This window comes from Ziziphus jujuba, chromosome 8 (assembly GCF_031755915.1).
Source record: "Ziziphus jujuba cultivar Dongzao chromosome 8, ASM3175591v1".
Taxonomy (NCBI): Eukaryota; Viridiplantae; Streptophyta; class Magnoliopsida; order Rosales; family Rhamnaceae; genus Ziziphus; species Ziziphus jujuba.
In genome coordinates, this window is record NC_083386.1 from 25,593,363 (window position 1) to 25,613,650 (window position 20,288).

Consider the following 20,288-nt stretch of genomic DNA (forward strand, 5'->3'; position numbering starts at 1 on the left):
CTTTGCTTCCTTTTTAATCTTGACCATGGATTGTCAATCCAATTGTTACATTTAAAATATTTTACCAATGAAAAATTTAAAAAGAAAATGAACTTCAAAATAAACCATGTGTTAAAATACGTTTAAAGTAAAAAAAACCAACCGTAAAAGAATTTAAAGACACGCAAGTAGAGGATATAAGTCCAGGTCGGTAAGGGTGAGGATGACTAAAATAATGACGCTTGTGAATTAGAAAAGGTAGTTGAGGAAGGTCACGAAATTAAATGGAGATAAGAAAAACCTAGTCAAGAATTGTGAATAGAAACAGAAAAGTAGGGCATCTTCGATGGTTTTATGCATTCCTAATTTTTTTTTTTTTTTTCACATCAAGATACTGACATTCATTTAACCCCTTTAGAAATTGTTCAGCATGTTAAACGGTATAACTCACCAAAACAATCATAATCAAGAGTATAATCTTAAAAAATAAAAATAAAAAAATACATGGATTCATCGTTATCATTTATTATCATTGTTCAAAGGGAAAAAATAGATGTACACATCATTAATTAACAAGGACTCAGACAAAACCATTGAAATTCAATTTTTATGTTGAATGTTTATTAAATATATATTAATATCACTACATTTTTTTTCGAACTTATGTGCCGCATAGATAGCAATACATAAAGTCAAAGATGCTCTCAGGTAATCAATTGGAGATCGAACCATGGCATGTGGAGGATAAAAGGCAGAGCTAACAAACGAGAAATAAATAAACGAATAAATAAATAAAAATAACGAAAAGGTGTTGACAACAAATATGGTCCCACCTTGCTCTCTGTATGACAATTCAATTTATGGTCCCAACCAAGATGCATATATACCACTTATAAGCATGCCTATGAATGGTGATTATGATTCAAATGACAATACATTGTGGTTACCAATTGTTTTTCCAAAATAGATCTTTCACATTTAGTAATTTGTAGTCAAGTTAGGATGATCTATTTGATAAATCACCTACATTTACAATTAAAAGATTATAAATTTGAAACATAAAAAAAAAAAAAATTTATTGTAAACGATAAAAATAAAAAATCTACAGTAGTTTGTAGGCTTTATACTGGTAATAGAATGAACCGCAGATATAAATTTGATCAAGATTCCTATTAAGAGATAAACTAAATTGTGGTCTATGTATTTTAAAAAATTAAGATAGAAGTTGAGTTCCATTTTTTACAAAGAAATACACAAATTATTATTATTATTATTATTATTAGTAGTAGTATTATAGAAACATACTTTGATAAAGACTGAAATGAGAGAATAAAAATTGTCAAATAAAGAGGTCTTTAATATGTCTTATGAATTTGTATATGCAATTTTCTTTATTTATTAATTTAGCACACTGGACCATGTGGCCTGGCCTGGTGGTCGAGCAGCCACTACTTGCGCCATTGATGCGCGAGTTCGGGGCTGGGGTGGGGGGGCATAAGGGTCAGCAAAAAAAAAAAAAAAATTAGCACACCGATTTTATTATTTAAACAAGATTGGTAATTTGTTGATCATTCACTTATGAGATTTTACTGTCCCTACATATAATGATCATTATTTGAAAATTAAAAAAATAAATAAATAAAGGCTCCTTATAATGTATATTAAGATTGATCAACAAATTTCATAGTCCATGCCTTCTATTAATTGTTTCAGCCACGACTTAGCCATCATACCATAGCTATCACGCATCCTTGACTATCATACATAGTTCGGACTACAAAATTCCATACGGAAGTAAATGCACGCCATAGACTACTTTTGTTTTTCCATACAAATATTCAGAGACAATAAAATTGTATTTATATATCATCAAATCATTATTGTATGGGTGATGTAGCACAAGATGAACCATTAAACATCAAATATTCAACAATTATTTTGTTGGGTGTAGGGCTTGTTTATTTTGACTTTTGATATTCCATAACTCAAAATAAAAAAATAAAAAAATGAAAAGAAAAGAAAAAAAAATTTTGATATTTTATGTTTGTATTGTTGCCGTTGTATATATTCCATGTTGTATGTAAATTTTTCGTTCATATTGGATGTTCAATTAATTAAAATAGCTTTTTTTTTATTTGTAAGGAAATTACAATATTTCATGGTTCATACTGCTCTATATATATTTTTAGGGTAAATCCAATCACAATTAACTTTGCAACATAACATGTATTTAACTTGATTTATGGTCTCATTACCCCAAATAATAATAATAATAATGATGATGATGATGATGATTAGAATAATAATAATAATAAAACGCTTCATTATTGATGAGTCAAAGTCTTCCAATTGTAGTCCAGACTCCGCAATTTCCACGCAAATTCTAGTAATAAAACTTAGGGAATTATGGTGCCAAATCTAAATGTGGTCAAGGGGTGATAGTGCATATTTAAAATCCAAAAGGATCAATTATTAATCTATAAAGTTATTAGATCATCAAATGCTTTTTATAAAAATAAAAAATAAAAGAATTATGCATTTAACAAAGGTTTATTAATTTTTATATTGATTTCATTATTCAAATAAGGTTATTAATTTATTGATTATTCACGTATGAGATTTTACTGTACTTATGCGTCTTTTTTTTTTTTTTTTTTAAATGTCCCTAGAATTTATATTAAGACCGATCAACACATTCCGTACTTACTATCAGTTATTTCAAGTTGAAATTTTCAACCAACTTAGCTGTCACGCATCCTTACGACGATCATACATGGACTACACACCACAAATTCCACACGGAACGGAAGTACACGCACGACGATCATACATAGACCACACACTGCAAATTCCACACGGAACGGAAGTAAACGCACGCCATTTACTACTTTTCTTTTTTTCTTTTTTTTCTTTTTTTCCTGCTGACGGCACAATATTTTTTTTTTTCGTTTTTTTTGTTTTTTTCTTGCTGGGGGCTCAAATCCAGCCCGCATGTTTGAGTTTGGTGCTACTTTTACCATCAGAGCTACCACGCGGCAGCGTCATTTACTACTTTTCTTGTATGTCCAAATATTTAGTGAAAAATATAAAATTGTATCCATATACCATCATAATCATTCTTGTATGGATGATACAGTGCAAGAGGAAGTATTAAATATCAAACATTCAATAACTGTTTTGTAGGGTGTAGGGCTCATATATATGTTTAATTTTTGATGTTCTATGTTTTTATTGCCGTTGCATAGATACTGCGTTGTATGTAAATTTTTCGTTTATATTGGATGGTTCAATTAATCACAACAGCTTCTTCCTTTTTCTTTTCTTTTTTTTCCTTTAAGACATTAAAATACTTCATATCTACTCTTTTCTTAGAATATTAAGAATTCAATCTCTTTTCTTAAAGTATTAAGACATCAATAAAAAAATTAAAATAAAAAAGAAGTGATAGTAATTAAATAAGTTCAATGATAAAAATATCAATATTGATGAAAATGTTAGTATTGATGAAAATGTTAAAAGTATGATTTTATAAAAATATTGATAAAACTATAAAGTATTTTAACTTAATTCAGTAATAAAAATATTGGAATTTATAAAAATATCTCATGTATGATTTTATGGAAATGTTCAAAAAATTACAAAAACTATAAATATTTAATATAAAATATATACTTTTATATATGAGATATCTAATGCAGTGAAATAAAATTAAAAAAATATAATAATTAGAAAATCGATATTAAAATAGTTCATAAAAATTAAATGTTATTTGATATAAAAAATATATATGTTATAATACTTGAGCAATCATAATTATAAATTTGAAATGTTAATTAAAAATAATAATAATTAAATGTTATCCTTTTTTTTTTTTTTTCTAAATTACAACTTAGGCGAAGAGGAATTTTTATCCAGATCAATATTTGAAACTTAAGAAATATGATAAATATTATCTAAAATACATAAATTCTTAACTACGGTGATTAATTATTGTTCTTGTTAAAAATGGAGAAGAATTTCAAATAATTGGTTATCAAATATTGAATATCAGCATCAACAATATGTCTACTAATAATTATTAATAAAATCAATATTTTCATAAAATCTACATTTCTTCTTCAATTTTTATTGATAATTATCGACATCATCTACAACTACCAATAAATTTGATATTTCCATTAATATGAGTAATAGACAAATTTTATACCCTTATCAGTATCAAATATTTTGATGAATATTTTTTTACCCTTCTTATCGTTGTCAAATATGAAAAAATATAGAAATATCAACAATATCATTGATATTTGTATCCATCCTTTATAATAAATAAATAAAAATAAAATTTATGGAGTGAGCTTGGTCTAATAGTAAATTCCTCATATCAAGATGGGTAAATACATTTCAATATCTATATTTTGGTTAGATTGTATAATTTTTAAAAAAAATTTAGTTTTTTCATTAATCAATTGATATATATATATATATATATATATTCATCTTGTTTGTATGGCAAAACTATTTAATTTTTTTAACTTTTAAATTAATTTGGGAATTAATTAATTTTTAAATTATCCGAAGTATTCATTATGCTCGCCGATGAGTCAAAGTCTCTAGTTCTTGTCCATATGCTGCAACTTCCAAACTAATTCTAATTATAAATATCGTTCATAAGTGCGCACATATGTCCATATATTGCCACTTTTTCTTCCAAAGCTACTCTACAATAGTCTACTCGTTTGGCCATTGGGTGTGTAATTAGAATGGCTAGTGCTTTTTCCTTTGGGTTCTTCTTCTTCCTAGTTTTATGCATTAACAATTCAAGTTTTTGCAATGGAAGCTCCAATTCCAATATGAGTTGCATAGAAAGCGAGAGAGAAGCTCTTCTAAAGTTCAAAAAAGACCTTCATGATCCTTCCAACCGCTTGGGCTCGTGGGATGATGCTGCAGATTGCTGTAAATGGAGTGGGATTATTTGTGATAGCATAACAGGTCATATCCACAAGCTCCTCCTTAGAGGTCCTCCCAATCCTCTTAATTTTGAAGCTGATGATGAAATTGATGACCAGGCCATATCTTTCAATGAATTACATGCATTCAAGAGGGCGTTGTTGGGTGGTAAAGTAAACCCCTCGCTGGTCGAGTTGAAGCATTTGCGTCACTTGGACTTGAGCAACAATGATTTTGGAGCAACCCCTATCCCTAAATTCTTTGGTTCTTTAAGGAGCTTAAGATATCTCAATCTTTCTTATGCTAAATTCAGCGGTGTCATTCCTCATCAACTCGGAAACCTCACACATTTACGAGTTCTTGATCTCCATCTTTTTGACGTTACTTTGGGTGGATTTGCAAAGAATCTTCAATGGCTTTCTCATCTTTCATCATTGCGATTCCTAGACATGAGTTATGTTGACCTTTCCCAAGCATCTGATTGGCTAGAGGTAACTAATTCACTCCCTTCTTTGACAGTCTTGCACTTGTCCTCTTGCCTACTTAACTTCAATGTTCCTCTGCCATATCATGTCAATTTTTCTTCTCTAGCCGTTCTTGACCTTTCACTTAACTATTTTTATGGGGGATCCCGATCCCCCATTCGTCAAGGTATTCCAGAATGGATTTCCAATTTGAGAAGTTTGGCTTCTCTTGATCTTAGGCAGGCTGCAAATGGAAGTCCAATCCCTGAAGGTATTCAGAACCTGACTTCTCTTGTGCACCTAGATCTTTCATATAACTATTTTAGCAATACCTCATCAATACCCAGTTGGTTGTATAAGATGAGTGGTTTAAATTTTCTCCACCTTGGTTATAATTATCTGGGAGGCACAATATCAAGTCGCATAACAAACCTGACATCTATCATTATGCTTGACCTCAGTTACAATCACTTTGAAGGGAAGTTGCCAACATCGATGGGCAGTCAACTTTGCAACTTAAAGCAAATTTATTTGCCCTTTAACGAATGGAACCAATCGATATCCCAAATACTAGATAGTTTGCACGGATGTGTTTCTAGTAATCTAGAGGTTTTGGATATCATGGATGGTCAAATTTATGGTCAGTTAACCGATCAAATTGGGCAATTCAAGTCTCTGACCAAGCTTGCTCTAACATTTAATATGATTTCTGGTCCTATTCCAGTATCACTGGGAAACCTTTTGTCTTTGAGATATCTGAGCCTTGGGCATAATCATTTTAATGGAACTTTACCCGAACCATTTGGGCAACTTGCCAAATTAGAATACTTGGATATTTACGGAAATGAGTATATGGAGGGTGTTGTTTCAGAGGCTCACTTTGCCAATTCAACGAGATTGAGACAATTAGAAGCAGGTAGAACCCCATTAACTTTGGATGTACGTCCTAGTTGGCTTCCTCCTTTTCAACTTGTTTCATTAGACATGGAATCATGGCATTTAGGACCGTCATTTCCATTGTGGTTACGTTCACAGGAGAATCTTTCTGTCTTGATCTTATCAAACACGAGTCTTGAAGATGTCATTCCCTCTTGGTTTTGGGACTCTTTTGTATTCTCATATTTGGATCTTTCTCATAATCAAATGCATGGAAGAATTAAGAAACTTTCTGTGGATTCAGGAATTGACCTTAGACACAACGGCTTTGAGGGACCATTACCAAGTATATCTTCCAATGTGGCTACTTTATATCTTTCAAACAATATGTTTTCTGGTTCCATTTCTCAGTTCTTGTGCAACAGGCCGAGTGAGCAAATGAATTTGGTGATTCTCCATCTGCAAAACAATCAATTATCAGGAGCAATATCCAATTGTTGGTCAACAAAGTGGAAGAATTTGATGATCTTGAAATTAAGCGACAACAAATTTAATAGTACTATTCCATCTTCTCTGGGTTCATTGGTTTTGCTTCAGTCATTGCACCTACGAAACAACAACCTTTCAGGAGAATTACCTTTGTCTTTACGGAATTGTACAGAACTAATTACTCTAGACCTTGGTGGGAATATGTTAAGGGGAAGGCTTCCTGCTTGGATTGGAACAAGGCTCTTAAATTTACAGATTCTTAGCCTTCGTTCGAACAAGTTCCAAGGTCGTATACCCGAACAACTATGTGCTCTTAGTGCTCTTCAACTTTTGGACGTTGCACATAACAACTTGTCAGGTTTTATACCAAAATGCGTTTACAATTTCTCTTCTATGGTTGGAGGGGATGATTACCGTGCCTTTTGGTATAAAGCGAATGGAACAATAACATCCTTCGAAGAGGATGCATTACTTGTAATGAAAGGTCAAGAGATGGAATACATCGAAAATCTCGTATATGTTAATAGCATTGACCTGTCTGGTAATTTTTTGTCAGGAGAAATTCCCACAGAAATTACTAGTCTTGCGAAGTTGGTATCATTGAACTTGTCAAATAACCTTTTAACAGGAGAAATCCCTCATGGAATGGGTAAAATGGGAGCATTGGAGTCGGTTGATTTTTCTGTGAACAAGCTCTCAGGGGAAATCCCTCCAAGTATGTCCAATTTGAGTTTTTTGAGCCATTTGAACTTGTCCTACAACAAACTGAGGGGAAGGATCCCATTAGGCACTCAACTCCAAAGCTTTGAAGCATCCAGCTATATCTGGAATAGTCTGTGCGGTCCTCCACTCACCCAGAACTGTAGTGGAGATGATCTAAATCCCACAGCTGAGAACAAAACGAGTAATGGAGATGAGGATAATGATGACAATGAATTGTCATGGTTTTACTTGGGCATGGGAATGGGATTTGCTATAGGATTTTGGGGAGTCTGTGGATGCATCTTCTTCAACAGAAGATGGAGGCACAATTACTTTTGGTTTCTTGACCGCATGAAGGACAACATCTATGTGGCTTCAAGCTTAAAGGTGAGATGGCTCAAAGAAAAGTTAGGGGACTGCTTTCATAATGCTTGAACGCCTCAAATGCGTCATCTTTTACAAGGTACAAAAATATTTGCTCAAGACATTCTTCTTCTTCTTCATTTTTTTTTTCCCATGTTCTTGATCATTACATTAGCAATGGTGTTCGTGTATTAATTGATAATTTGGCATGCGGATACTATGGATTCAAACCTACGAGCGTATGCTGTTTTTGACAGAACATCTGAGCCATATAAAAACAGAGGAACTACTTTCACAAACAAGTCTGTAGACTTACTTACTAGCCAAGTAATTCATGTAAAAGTTATTTTCTTGCATCTTTAGCGAAACATACATGAAATTAGAATATACATACATACATACATACATACATACATATATATATATATACGAGGGTTGTATAATGGATTATCACCTTTGACCTTTGTGGAAATAGATAATTGAGAGTGCAGACATTTTATAACCAGAATTTAAGCTTTCCTCCATGCTTATTGTATGTATCTATCCCTGAAAATATATAACGTGAATGGAAAACACAATATACGTTGAACTGACGATTTCGTTGTATTAGAAGATGTATGATCGATGACTATGTTATAACGACAAGAGGTTAAGCTAAATACAACATATATCAGAAATAACAAAATAACTTTTGATAATGTACTGTTTTATCACGAGTATAATGGATTACTTATCCTAAGATTGCTGATTGCAGGTTCTGATCGTATCTATTCTGGTTCCTGAAAGATGAAGAGTTGCAGAACTTGAGTCCAGTAGGCGACTCAAACTTTATGTTGCTTTTACTTTTAAATTGCAGATAGATCAAATTTCAAATGCTTGGGAATTGCATATCTGCATTTGAATTTTGAAGGAAACTATTAGTGTAATAAAGGCAGTTACTTTCAATTTGGCCAAAATAATTGTTGAGCACGTCTTTACTTATTTTGATTTGGACTGGAGTATAAGCCTAATATTTGAAGTATGTATTTTTAAAAGTTTAGAAGCTGTCTGTTCTAATTAGGAAATGTATCATCGTTTGAAGGTATATTTCCGAAATGATGTACTAATTAAGAACGGTTTCTTTCCCTTTTGATGTGAAATTTTAGTTTTATGCATATTTAATTACTCAGATATATCAAATAGTATTAGAGTCGTGAAATATTGATCCTAAGCCTCATTTCCACATGCTGTATTTGTGGAGCCTCATTAGTTTCTCTAAAAAAATCCACAAAAGCAAAACTACTGGCTCAAAATGGCTACCGTTAAGCATTTGGCGTCTTCAAAACTCGTTTGGCTTTATTATCACTTCCTTTTTTCCTTCAGAAGCTGCACCCACATTGAGCTCAGCAATCCAAATTGTAAGGTTTTTGTTCTTTATTCAGTTAGAATGTCAAATATTTCTGTCAATGAACTCCCACATACAATTTTGCAGTCTAAAAAGTATTCTTGAAAGAGGATCCACACAATTGATAAGCCGAATAAATTGTTCTATTTATACTGCTCTGGTGAATATACATGGTGTCTTTGGCCTTCGACGGTAGATGCAAAGCGCAAGATCGACACAATCAGGACATGCTCTTAGTAATTAGAAGCCTAATTCTGTTTCTTTTCGTGTGTATAGTTGTATAGCTCTGTTTATTTTTTTCCAAATTTTATTGTCTTATATTCCTTCCTAGCTTTTCATCTATAATAGCTCTTAGATAGTATCTTTCTTTTATTTTATTTTTTTCATTATTTATAATATCCATTCATTAGTTTTTTATTGAAAGATGTTTTACTAAAGAAGCCCATCATAATTTAGCATGCGCACAGAAATTAATAGGATTTTTTTTTTTCTGTTCAATTATCTAAATTATGGAATTTCACCAATATCGTTTAATTCATTTTGGAATTCTTTTTTTTTTTCTTTTTATATTTTTTATTAAAGTTGGTAAGTATTTTTTTTAAGCTGCACATATCCTGGTTCGAACCCATGACCTGGCCTCAATTTACTTCTGACTTTTTTTTGGGCTGAGAAAATTTTCTTGTTCTTTTGACTTATTGTGAAATAAAGAGATTTGAAACATGTATGCATCTTTCACACATAGACGCACGAAGCTATTCATCATTTTGAAACCTTTTTCTTTTTCTTGTTAAGTAATTCGTAATGAAAATTTCATTATATCTTTTGAAATATTTTTATCATTAAAAACTCAAAAAAAAAAAAAAAAAAAGAAATTGACAATAAGTTTCATGGAAATTCCATTCCCCTAGTGATGCACACTGTTCAGCAACTCCTCCTCAGTCTCCACTGTACAAAAAAGTTGGGATCCTATGTTTGCTTTTTTAAGTGTTCTTTAAATGTATTTTAACAGGTTTTTATTTTAACGCATTTGAATAGTCTGTTTATTTTTGTTGTATGCTTATTTTTTAAATACTTGATTAAAGAGGTGATTACATATAATTTTGTGGAAACAATGCTTAAATGTACTCAGATAAAAAGAAATAATCACATATTATCCATTCGATTAACAATCAACAGTTAAGTTCCAAAGTCAAATATAGAAAAACATAGGAAAAGACAAGCAAAGCATCCTAATTTGACCCAAGCACAATTTGTTGTAAATGAAAACATATATAGGAGGATGATTGGTAGAATAATGATTATTTTCTTGTTTTTCTTAAGTCCTTCTTTGTGCTTCTTTTTCAACCCCGCCATGAATTGTCAATTCAAGGTTGCCAAACTATTTTATTAATAAAATTTTGAAAAAGAAAACAAAATTCAAAATAGCAATGCTTGTGGATCAAGAAAAGATAGTTGAGGAAAGTAAGTAATTAAATGGGGATTAAAAAAAAAAAAAACTAATCACGAACAGTTAACAGAAAAAAAAAAAAAAAGATTAGAACGTTTCCAATGGTTTTGTATATTGTTAATTTTTTTATTTTATTTTTTGTCATATCAAAAGTCTTGACATTTCTTTAAAAATAATACTTTTAGATGAAAAATCTCATATACTTTTAACAGATTTGTTAGACAATATGATTTAGTAAATCAATCTTTTAACAGATTTGTTAGACAATATGATTTAGTAAATCAACCTTTATCAAAAATATAATTTTTTTTAAAAAGGAAAAAAAAAATTGATAGATACATCATTAACAATTATTATTATTTTTTTAAAGGAAAAATAAATGTAAATATCATTAATTAATGGAGATTTAAACAAAATCATTGGAGTTCAATATTTAGGTTAAGTGTCTATTAAGTAAATATTAGTGTCATATAGAATGCTTCAATTTCTATGTAGCATAGATAGCAATTTATAAAGCTAGAGATGCTTTTAGGTGTCAAGTGGAATTGATTTAGTTAGTATGCCATTTAAATATGCAACATGAGGTTGTGAGTTTGAAACACTGAAATAGAAAAAAATTGTTGCAAATAATATATATACGTATATATACATATAGAAAAAGAATTGCTTCAGACCACCTTTCTCTACATGGTTCTTTCATTATAATTTTGACAAAGGATTGTCAAAATCGGTTGATGTGGATTTTAAAATAGCCAAATTCAAAATAGAAAAATCATTTTATTGGAAAAATTATTTTTAGATTAGGGAAAAATTATTTTTAGGCGATAAAAATATAAAAAAAATAAAATAAAAGATTAAATTGGGGAAAAAATTTAAACAGAGAGGAATTTTTTTATAGCAAAATGGGGATTAAAAAAATTCCAAACATTTAACTTGGCAAAATTTTTAATGCAAGAAATTTTTAAGTGGCAAAAATAAACAAAAAAAAGAGCATAAATTGGAAAAAATTGATTTGGCTATTTTAAAAATCCAAACCAATCCTTTCAGCCACTTGTCAAGTTCTCAATGGAAGAATCATATAGAGAAAGGTGGTCGACCACCTGATTTTTTTGGGGCAAGAAGCATTGTGTGGGAGGATAAGGCAGAACTAACGCAGGAAAAAACACATGCCCAAAAAAAATGGACAACAAATATGGTCCCACCTTCCTCTCTATATGGCAATTAAATTTATGGTCCCAACCATGATGCAGATACCACTTATAAAAATGCCTATCTATCGTAATCATGATTCAAATGACACTTGCAGTTTACTAATTGTTTTTCCAAAATAGATCTTTCACACCGTAGTAATTTTTAGGCTTTATCATCGGTAATAAAATGAATTGTGAGCATAAATTTACTTAGGATTTCCTATTAAGAGAAAAACTAAATTATGGTGTATGTATTTTAAAAAAAATTAAGAAATAAGTTAGAGTTTGAATTAGGTACAAAAAAAGACAGAAATTATAATAGAAACATATTTTGAAAAAGGACCAAATTGAGAAGTTAAAAATTGTAAAACAAAGTGGTCTTTAATATATCTTATGAATTTGTTTATGCTATTTTCTTTATTTATTAAGTTTGCACACTCATTTTATTATTTATTTATTTAAACAATATTGTTAATTTATTGATTATTCACTTATGAGATTTTACTGTACGTATCTATGATGTTTGAAAAAAAAAAATTCCGTATAATGTATATTAAGATTGATCAACGAATTCCATGCCTTCTATTAATTATTTCAGCCACAACTTGGTTATCACACATCCTGACGCTGCAATTTCCACACTAAATCCAATAATAAATCATGCATGAGCTAGTGCACATACATATATATCCATTCTCCGTTTTTCTTCCAATTCTAGTGCTATTTGTATTGTACACATTATTTACGTGGGCATTGGGTGTTTAATTAGAATGGGTAGTGCTCTTTACTTTGGGTTCTTAGTTAGTTCTATGCATTATCAGTTCAATATTTTGCAGTGGCGGCAGCTCCAAATCCCATGTGGGTTGCATAAAAAGTGAGAGAGAAACTCTTCTAAAGTTCAAACATGACCTTCGTGACCCTTCCAATCGCTTGGCTTCGTGGGTTGATGGTTCGGACTGCTGTGATCACCGGTCATGTCCAAAAGTTCCTTCTTAGACGTCCCTATCCTCTTTCAGAAAATTATTTTGGTGTACCCAAGATGGCATCGTTGGTTGATTTTTCTATGAACAAGCTCTCAGGTGAAATCCCTCCAAGTATGTCGAATTTGAGTTTCTTGAGCCATTTGAACTTGTCCTACAAAAAGCTAAAAGGCAGGATCCCATTAGGCACTCAACTCCAGAGCTTTGGTGCATCGCGCTTTATCGGGAATAGTCTATGCGGTCCTCCACTCACCCAGACCTGCAGCGGAGATGGCATAACCCCCCAAAGTTGAGAACAAAACCAGAAATGAAGATGATGACAATGGTATGTCATGGTTTTATTTGGGCATGGGAGTGGGATTTGCTATGGGATTTTGGGGTGTCTGTCGTACCCTCTTCTTCAACAGAACATGGAGGCACAATTGCTCTCAGTTTCTTGACCTCGTGAAAGACAGCATCTACGTGGCTTCAAGCTTAAATATGAGATGGTTCAGTGAAAAGTTAGAAAACTACTTTGACCATGATCTGTGAAACCCTCAATGGCATCATCATTTACAAGGTACAAAAATTTTGCTTAATATATAATGTCCTTATGTTATTTTTTTGTCCTTGATTATATCTTTGCAATGGTGTCCTTGTACTAATGGATAGTTTGACATGTGCATACACCATGGGTTCAACACCTATGAGCATTTGCAGTCCTCGGCAGAACACCCGAGGCATATAAAAGCAGAGCAATTACTTTTCAACTTGCAAATAGACTTAAGCACAAGTAATTCATGTAAAAGTTACCTTCTTGCATCTTTAGCCGAGTATACATCAAATCAGGATACAAGAGTTGGTATAATGGATTATCACCATTGGCCATTGTGTCAATAGAAAATTGAGAGTGGAGATGTTTACAACCATATTTCAAGCATTCCTTCATGCTTACGGTATCATTGTTGATTGGAGGTTCTGATCGTATCTATGCTAGTTCTAGAACAATGTCGAAGAGCTGCAGAACTTGACTCAAAGACTTTATGTTGCTTTTACTTTAAAGTGCAGATAGATCAAATTCCAAATGCTTGGGGAATGTGTTTCTGCATTTGAATTTTGAAGGAAACGATTTGCGTATCAAAGGCAGTTACGATCACTTTGAACAAAATAATTGTCGAACGAGTCTTTACTAAGTAATATATATTGTTGATGAGTACCCTGCTTTTCTTCCAAAGCTACCAAATTCTAAGGTTTTTCTCCTTATTTAATCAGATGTTAAATATTTCTGTCCATAACAATTATGAACTCCCAAAAACAATTTTGCAGTCTACAAAGCTTTATGGTCCACACTATTAATAATCCGAATAAATATTTATATTTATACTGCTATATGTGATCTGTAAGAAGCATATCATATAGTGATATTTTCAGCTTCTTAATATCTGAGCTTTTATTTGTTTATTTTTTTTGAAGAAAAAATAATTGTTCTCTTTGGCCATCGACTGAACCATAGTTACAAACATAAACAAGGATTAAGGAAACAGAGGATCATAATTTGGAACAATATAGTTTTTCAATAATAATGCCTACAAGCCCACACCATTTGGAGCTTCTGCTTATTTTTGTTGTATATTACATGTAATCTTGTAATCTTGTGAAAGGCGACAATTATATATCATTAATTGGATAGACAATTAATGATTGAGATATAAAGTTAAACATAGGGGTAAGGTCGGTAGATTTATAATATATATACATATATATTCTCTATCAATCCATGTCTACATTTGTTTTTCAATCTTGAACGTGAATTATCAATCCAATGATTACTATTAAACTATTTTACCAATGAAAAATTTAAAAAGAAAAAAAAAGTGAAAAAAAAATATATGTTAATATACGTTTGAAGTGTTAAAAAAACCAAGCGTACACAAGTATTGAAAAATAAGCAAGCAGAGGATACAAATCCAAGGTGTAAGGGTGAAGATGACTAAAATAGTGGTGCTTATGGATCAAGAAAAGGTAGTTGAGGAAAGTCAGGAAATTAAATGGGGATAAGAAAAACCTAGTAAGACTAAGGAATAAAAATAGAATATTAGAGAATTTCCAATGATTTTATGCATTTTTAATTTTTTTAACACGTCAAAAATATTGATATTCATTTATAAATAATCGCTTGTAAAAGGCAGAGATTATTTAATTTGAAAAGATTTATTAGACAATATGACTCAGTAAAATAATTATATCAAAAATATAATTTTTGTAAAAAAAAAAATATATATATATATATATATATATATAGATTCATCATTATCAATTATTATTTTTTGGGGAGAAAAATAAATATATACATCATTAATTAATAAAAATTTAGAAATAACCATTAGAGTTCAACCTTTGAATTGAATGTCTTTTAAATAAATATTAATATCACATAAACTAGAAGCTTTTCAACTTATATATCGTATTGATAGCAATTTATAAAGTCAAACATACTCTCACGTAGTTGATTGGAGAAGAGGCATAGTTTGCGCGGAAAATAAAAGGCAGAGATAAGAAACGGAAAAAAAAAAAAAAAAATGAATGTGGACAACAAATATCGTCCCACCGTCCTCTCTATGCAGCAATTCAATTTGTGGTCCGAACGAGGGAAAATATTTCTGTTACATTGTATATTTTTCCCCAACCAAGATGCATATAACTCTTATAAACATGCCTATCAATGGTGATCATGATTTAAATGACAATTACAGTCCAAAACAGATTTTTCACGCTGTAATAATTTATAGGCTTTATTATTGGTAATAGAATGAATCCTGGACATAAATTTATTCAAGATTTTTCAATTAGGGGAAAAACTAAATTGTGATCTATGTATTTTAAAAAATTAATAAAGATGCTGAGTCCCATTTAGGTAGAATAAAAGAGACAAATTATTATTATGAAAACATAGTTTGAAAAGGACTAAATTGAAAAAAGAAAATGTCAAATCAAAAGGTCTTTGAAACATCTTATGAATTTGTATGTGCTATTTTCTTTATTTGTTAATTTAACAGACTGATTTTATTATTTAAAAAGGATTGGTAATTTATTGATTATTCACTTATGAGATTTTACTGTACGTACCTATAATGTTCATTATTAAAAAATTAGGAAAAAAAATAGTCCCTATTATGTATATTAAGATTGATCGACAAATTTCATAGTCCATGCGTTCTATTAATTATTTCAGCCACAAATTAACTGTATCACATCCTTGACTATTATGCATGGTTCGGGCTAGAAAATTCCACATGGAAGTAAACGCACGCCATATACTACTTTTCTTTTACGTCCAAATATTCAGAGAAAATAAAATTGTATTTATATACCATCAAATCATTCTTGTATGGGTGATGTAGTGGAAGATGAACTATTAAATATCAAACATTCAATAATTATTTTGAGCGTAACCATTATTTTGAAGGTGTAAGGCTCGTATGTGTAATGTTTGATATTTCATGTTTGTATTGTTGTCGTTGCATAGGTGCTGCCTTGTATGTAAATTTTTCGTTGGTATCGGATGTTCAATTAATTAAAATAGCCACTGTTTTTCTGTGAAGTCCAGCCGCACCACACTGTACCAACAGTGTGAAACCAGTAGCTCACCATTTTTGACAATGGCCATTGTTGCATTTAACATCAAACTCCAACTTGCTCAATAGTTGTGGGCAATGTCAGAAGGCCGGTGATGAACGTCAGAAGAGGTTGAAAATGGAGGACATGCACCGACTTTGTGAGCCTATAAATAGGCTCCATCCCGTTGCATGCAAGCCAAGCCAAGCGATGCAACCCTAATATCACCCAAGTGAGGAGTGTTGAGAGTAGTGTTTAAGTTCCAGAGAGAGCTTGAGAGAAGAGTGAGCAATTCCAGAGAGAATTTGACAGTGTAGAGAGAGGTTTCATGTGAGAATCCTCCACGAGAGAAGTTTTTATTTTTGTAATCTATTTCCAAGCGAGTAATAGAATTAATTTTTATTTTTCTTCTCACATTTCTTCTCTAACGTGGTCAGAGAACCACAACAAGTGGTATCAGATCTCCAGGTCGAGAGCTTGCGTTCAAAATTTGAAGAAACAGAGTCTCTGTTCTTCAAGTTGGTGTTTCGAAAAGTTGCTCAAATAAATAATTTGACAATACCAGGTGAAATTAGTCGACGGGAGGGGAACAACCAAGTTCGTTAGAGAGAAACGACGATCCTAACACGCCCTCATACGCCGCCTGAAATTTTTTGCAGCAGATCACTCGCCTCACGCGCTGCACGCGCCGTCTGGAGGTTGAAGACGACCACATCAGCAGACACGTCATCGCACACTGCCACGCGACCCGACACATCGTCAGCCATGCAATTGCCACATCATCTGACACGTGTTGACACGTCAACACAATCTGCCATGTCATCAGAAGTTTCTAAAATTATAGAAAAGCTCCTGAATTGTTGGAAATTATAGATTAAACCCTGTAGTTTTTGTATTCACAGGTTGACCCAGAATTTTTGGAAAATTACATTTTTGCCCTACAAAATTCTTGTTTTGACCTCGGAAGAGTCAAGTCCACCATTTTCGGCCGTTCCGGACGCAAGATTAACTCCATTTTGCCAAATTCAGCTCCATTTTTGGTCAAGCCATAATGTCAATGGAAGAATCATGTTCAGGAGCTATGGTTAAGCTCACTGCCACAAATTATACACTTTGGAGACCTCGGATGGAAGATCTCCTTAATTGTAAGGATTTGTTTGATCCTATAGAAGCTAATGAAGAAAACCCCAATCCCAGCAAAGAAGCAGAATGGAAGAAATTAAACAAGAAAAATGATCGGTTAGATCAGGCAATGGATCGACCACAGTGTCTTCCATCATGTAGCTAAGGAAACGGATGCATATGCCCTCTGGACAAAATTGGAGGACATGTATCAGACCAAGACTGCTCGGAACAAAGCCCTATTACTTAAGCGATTGGTAAATCTAAAATTACAGGGTGGAACTTCTATAGCCGAGCATACCAGTGACTTCCAGAGCTTCGTAAATCAATTATCTGCTGTGGATTACCAACTAGGGGATCAAGATCAAGCTCTCCTACTTTTAAGCTCTCTTCCAGACAGTCGGGAGACATTGGTAGTCTCTCTCAGCAATTCAGCCCCGAATGGCAAACTTACTATGTCTATGGTTAAGGATGCCCTATTTAATGAAGAGGCCAGGAGAAAGGATATTAACATCGATCAATCACATGTCTTCGTCACAGAGAGAGGAAGACAACAAAGAGGTGGTCGAGATAGGGGAAGAGGCAGGAGCAAGAGCAGAGACAGATCTACAGATGGTAGAAAATCATCATATAAGTGCTATCATTGTGGCTTTGAGGGTCACATGAAGAAGAACTGCAGAAAGTTGTTAAGAGAGCAGAGACTCCAAGGTAATCAGCCGAAGAAGGATGGAGAGACACTAGTCACTGTTATAGGAGAAGTGGCGCTTTGCTCCACCGAAGAAGAGACATGCCTTCATATATCAATTCAAGATGTTGAGTGGGTAGTTGATACTGCAGCATCCTACCATGTCACTTCACCTAGAGATTTCTTCAAAACGTACAAAGCAAGAGACTTTGGTACAGTAAAGATGGGAAATTCCAGTTTTGTAAAGATTATGGGAACTGGTGATAGTCAGGTAAAAACGAATGTTGGTTGTACAATCACTTTGAAGGATTTCCGTCATGTTCCAGATCTTCGGCTTAATCTACTTTCGGGAGCAGCCTTAGACAAGCAAGGCTATGACAACTACTTCAGCAAAGACACATGGAAAATGAAAAAAGGTGCCATAGTTGTCACCCGAGGACATATTTGTGGAACGCTGTACAAAACTCATGTGAAGATATGTGTAGATAGCTTCAATATTGCAGAAGAAGAGGCGTCTCAAAATCTGTGGCACCAGAGACTCGGTCACATGAGTGAAAAAGGATTGTCCACATTGGTAAGGAAGAAGCTTATCACTGTTTGTAAGGATGCTGCGCTAGATCCTTGTAGTCACTGCTTGTTTGGTAAGTAACATAGAGTCTCCTTCAGTTCCTCTGCATCGAGAATATCAGAGTTGCTTAGTCTGGTGCACTCTGATGTTTATGGTCCCATGGAAGTGGAATCATTAGGTGGCAACAAGTATTTCCTGACCTTCATTGATGATGCTTCTCGGAAGGTGTGGGTATATTTCTTGAAGACAACGGACCAGGTATTGGATTACTTCAAACTGTTTCATACCATGGTAGAGTGTGAAACTAGAAAGAAGCTGAAATGTCTTCATTCAGATAATGGAGGCGAGTATACTTCCAAGGAGTTCAATGCCTACTGTAGAAGACATGGCATTCGACATGAGAAGACGGTCCCTCGTACCCCACAACATAACGGAGTAGCCGAAAGAATAAACCGAACCATTATGGAAAATATCAGAAGTATGATCAGTATGGTTAAGCTGCCAAAGCCATTCTATGAAGAAGTTGTTTGTGCCGCCTGCTTTTTAATCAACAGATCACCGTCAGTACCGTTGAATTTTGAAATTCCGGAGAAAGTGTGGTTGGGTAAGATTCCCTCCTACTTTCATTTAAGAGTGTTCGGTTGTTTAGCTTATGTACATGTATCCAAAGAGCTCAGACAGAAACTCGATGCAAGATCTACTCCATGCATCTTTATAGGATATGGAGATGAAGAATTCAGATACAAGTTATGAGACCCGAAAACAAAGAAGGTTATTAGAAGAGGGGATGTAGTATTCCATTAAAACCAGACAATGGAAGACATTGAAAAGCCTAGAATGTCTCCTAATTGTAGTTCTAGTGCCGAGAATTTTAGTTCTAATCCAGCACCAGCACAAATAGCCACAGAGGATAATGAGGTGCATGAAGATATACCAGAAGCAGACTAGGAGGAAGAAGGGGATATTGAGCAGGGGGAGACTCAATCCTCTCAAGTAGCTGCAGGGCCATCACAGCGGTCAGATGACGGTACACCTCCTGAAATTAGTGGTTTACAAGTTCGAAGATCTGAGCGAGGCCAAATTCCATCAAAGAGATTTCTAGAATCTGAGTATATTCTGCTTACTGAAGAGGGGGAGCCAGAGAGTTTCCAGGAAGCTGCTCATCAAGACAAGGAAAAGTGGCTGCAAGCAATGCAAGATGAGATGGAATCCTTGCAGAAAAATCATACTTATGAGTTGGTTGAGCTTCCAACAGGAAAGAAGGCACTAAAACATAAATGAGTGTTCAAGCTCAAGAAAGATGACAGCGGAAGGGTGGTAAAACACAAAGCCCGATTGGTGGTCAAAGGATTTCTTCAGAAGAAAGGAATTGACTTTGATGAGATTTTTTTACTAGTGGTAAAAACGACTTCAATTCGAGTCATTTTTGGTTTAGTAGCAAGTCTAAACCTAGAGCTTGAACAGATGGATGTGAAGACAGCATTTTTTCACGGTGATT

The 20,288-nt window shown here is 33.1% G+C and overlaps 1 protein-coding gene across 1 annotated transcript; it reads left to right on the forward strand.

The window, feature by feature from the left end:
* Positions 1-4,653: 4,653 nt before the first annotated feature.
* Positions 4,654-8,959, forward strand: LOC125421400 (receptor-like protein EIX2). Its single transcript, XM_048470327.2, has 2 exons — positions 4,654-7,920; positions 8,575-8,959. Exon 1 carries the CDS (start codon positions 4,740-4,742, stop codon positions 7,890-7,892), a length of 3,153 nt encoding a protein of 1,050 aa, XP_048326284.2. The 5' UTR covers positions 4,654-4,739; the 3' UTR covers positions 7,893-7,920; positions 8,575-8,959.
* The last annotated feature ends 11,329 nt before the right edge of the window (positions 8,960-20,288 follow it).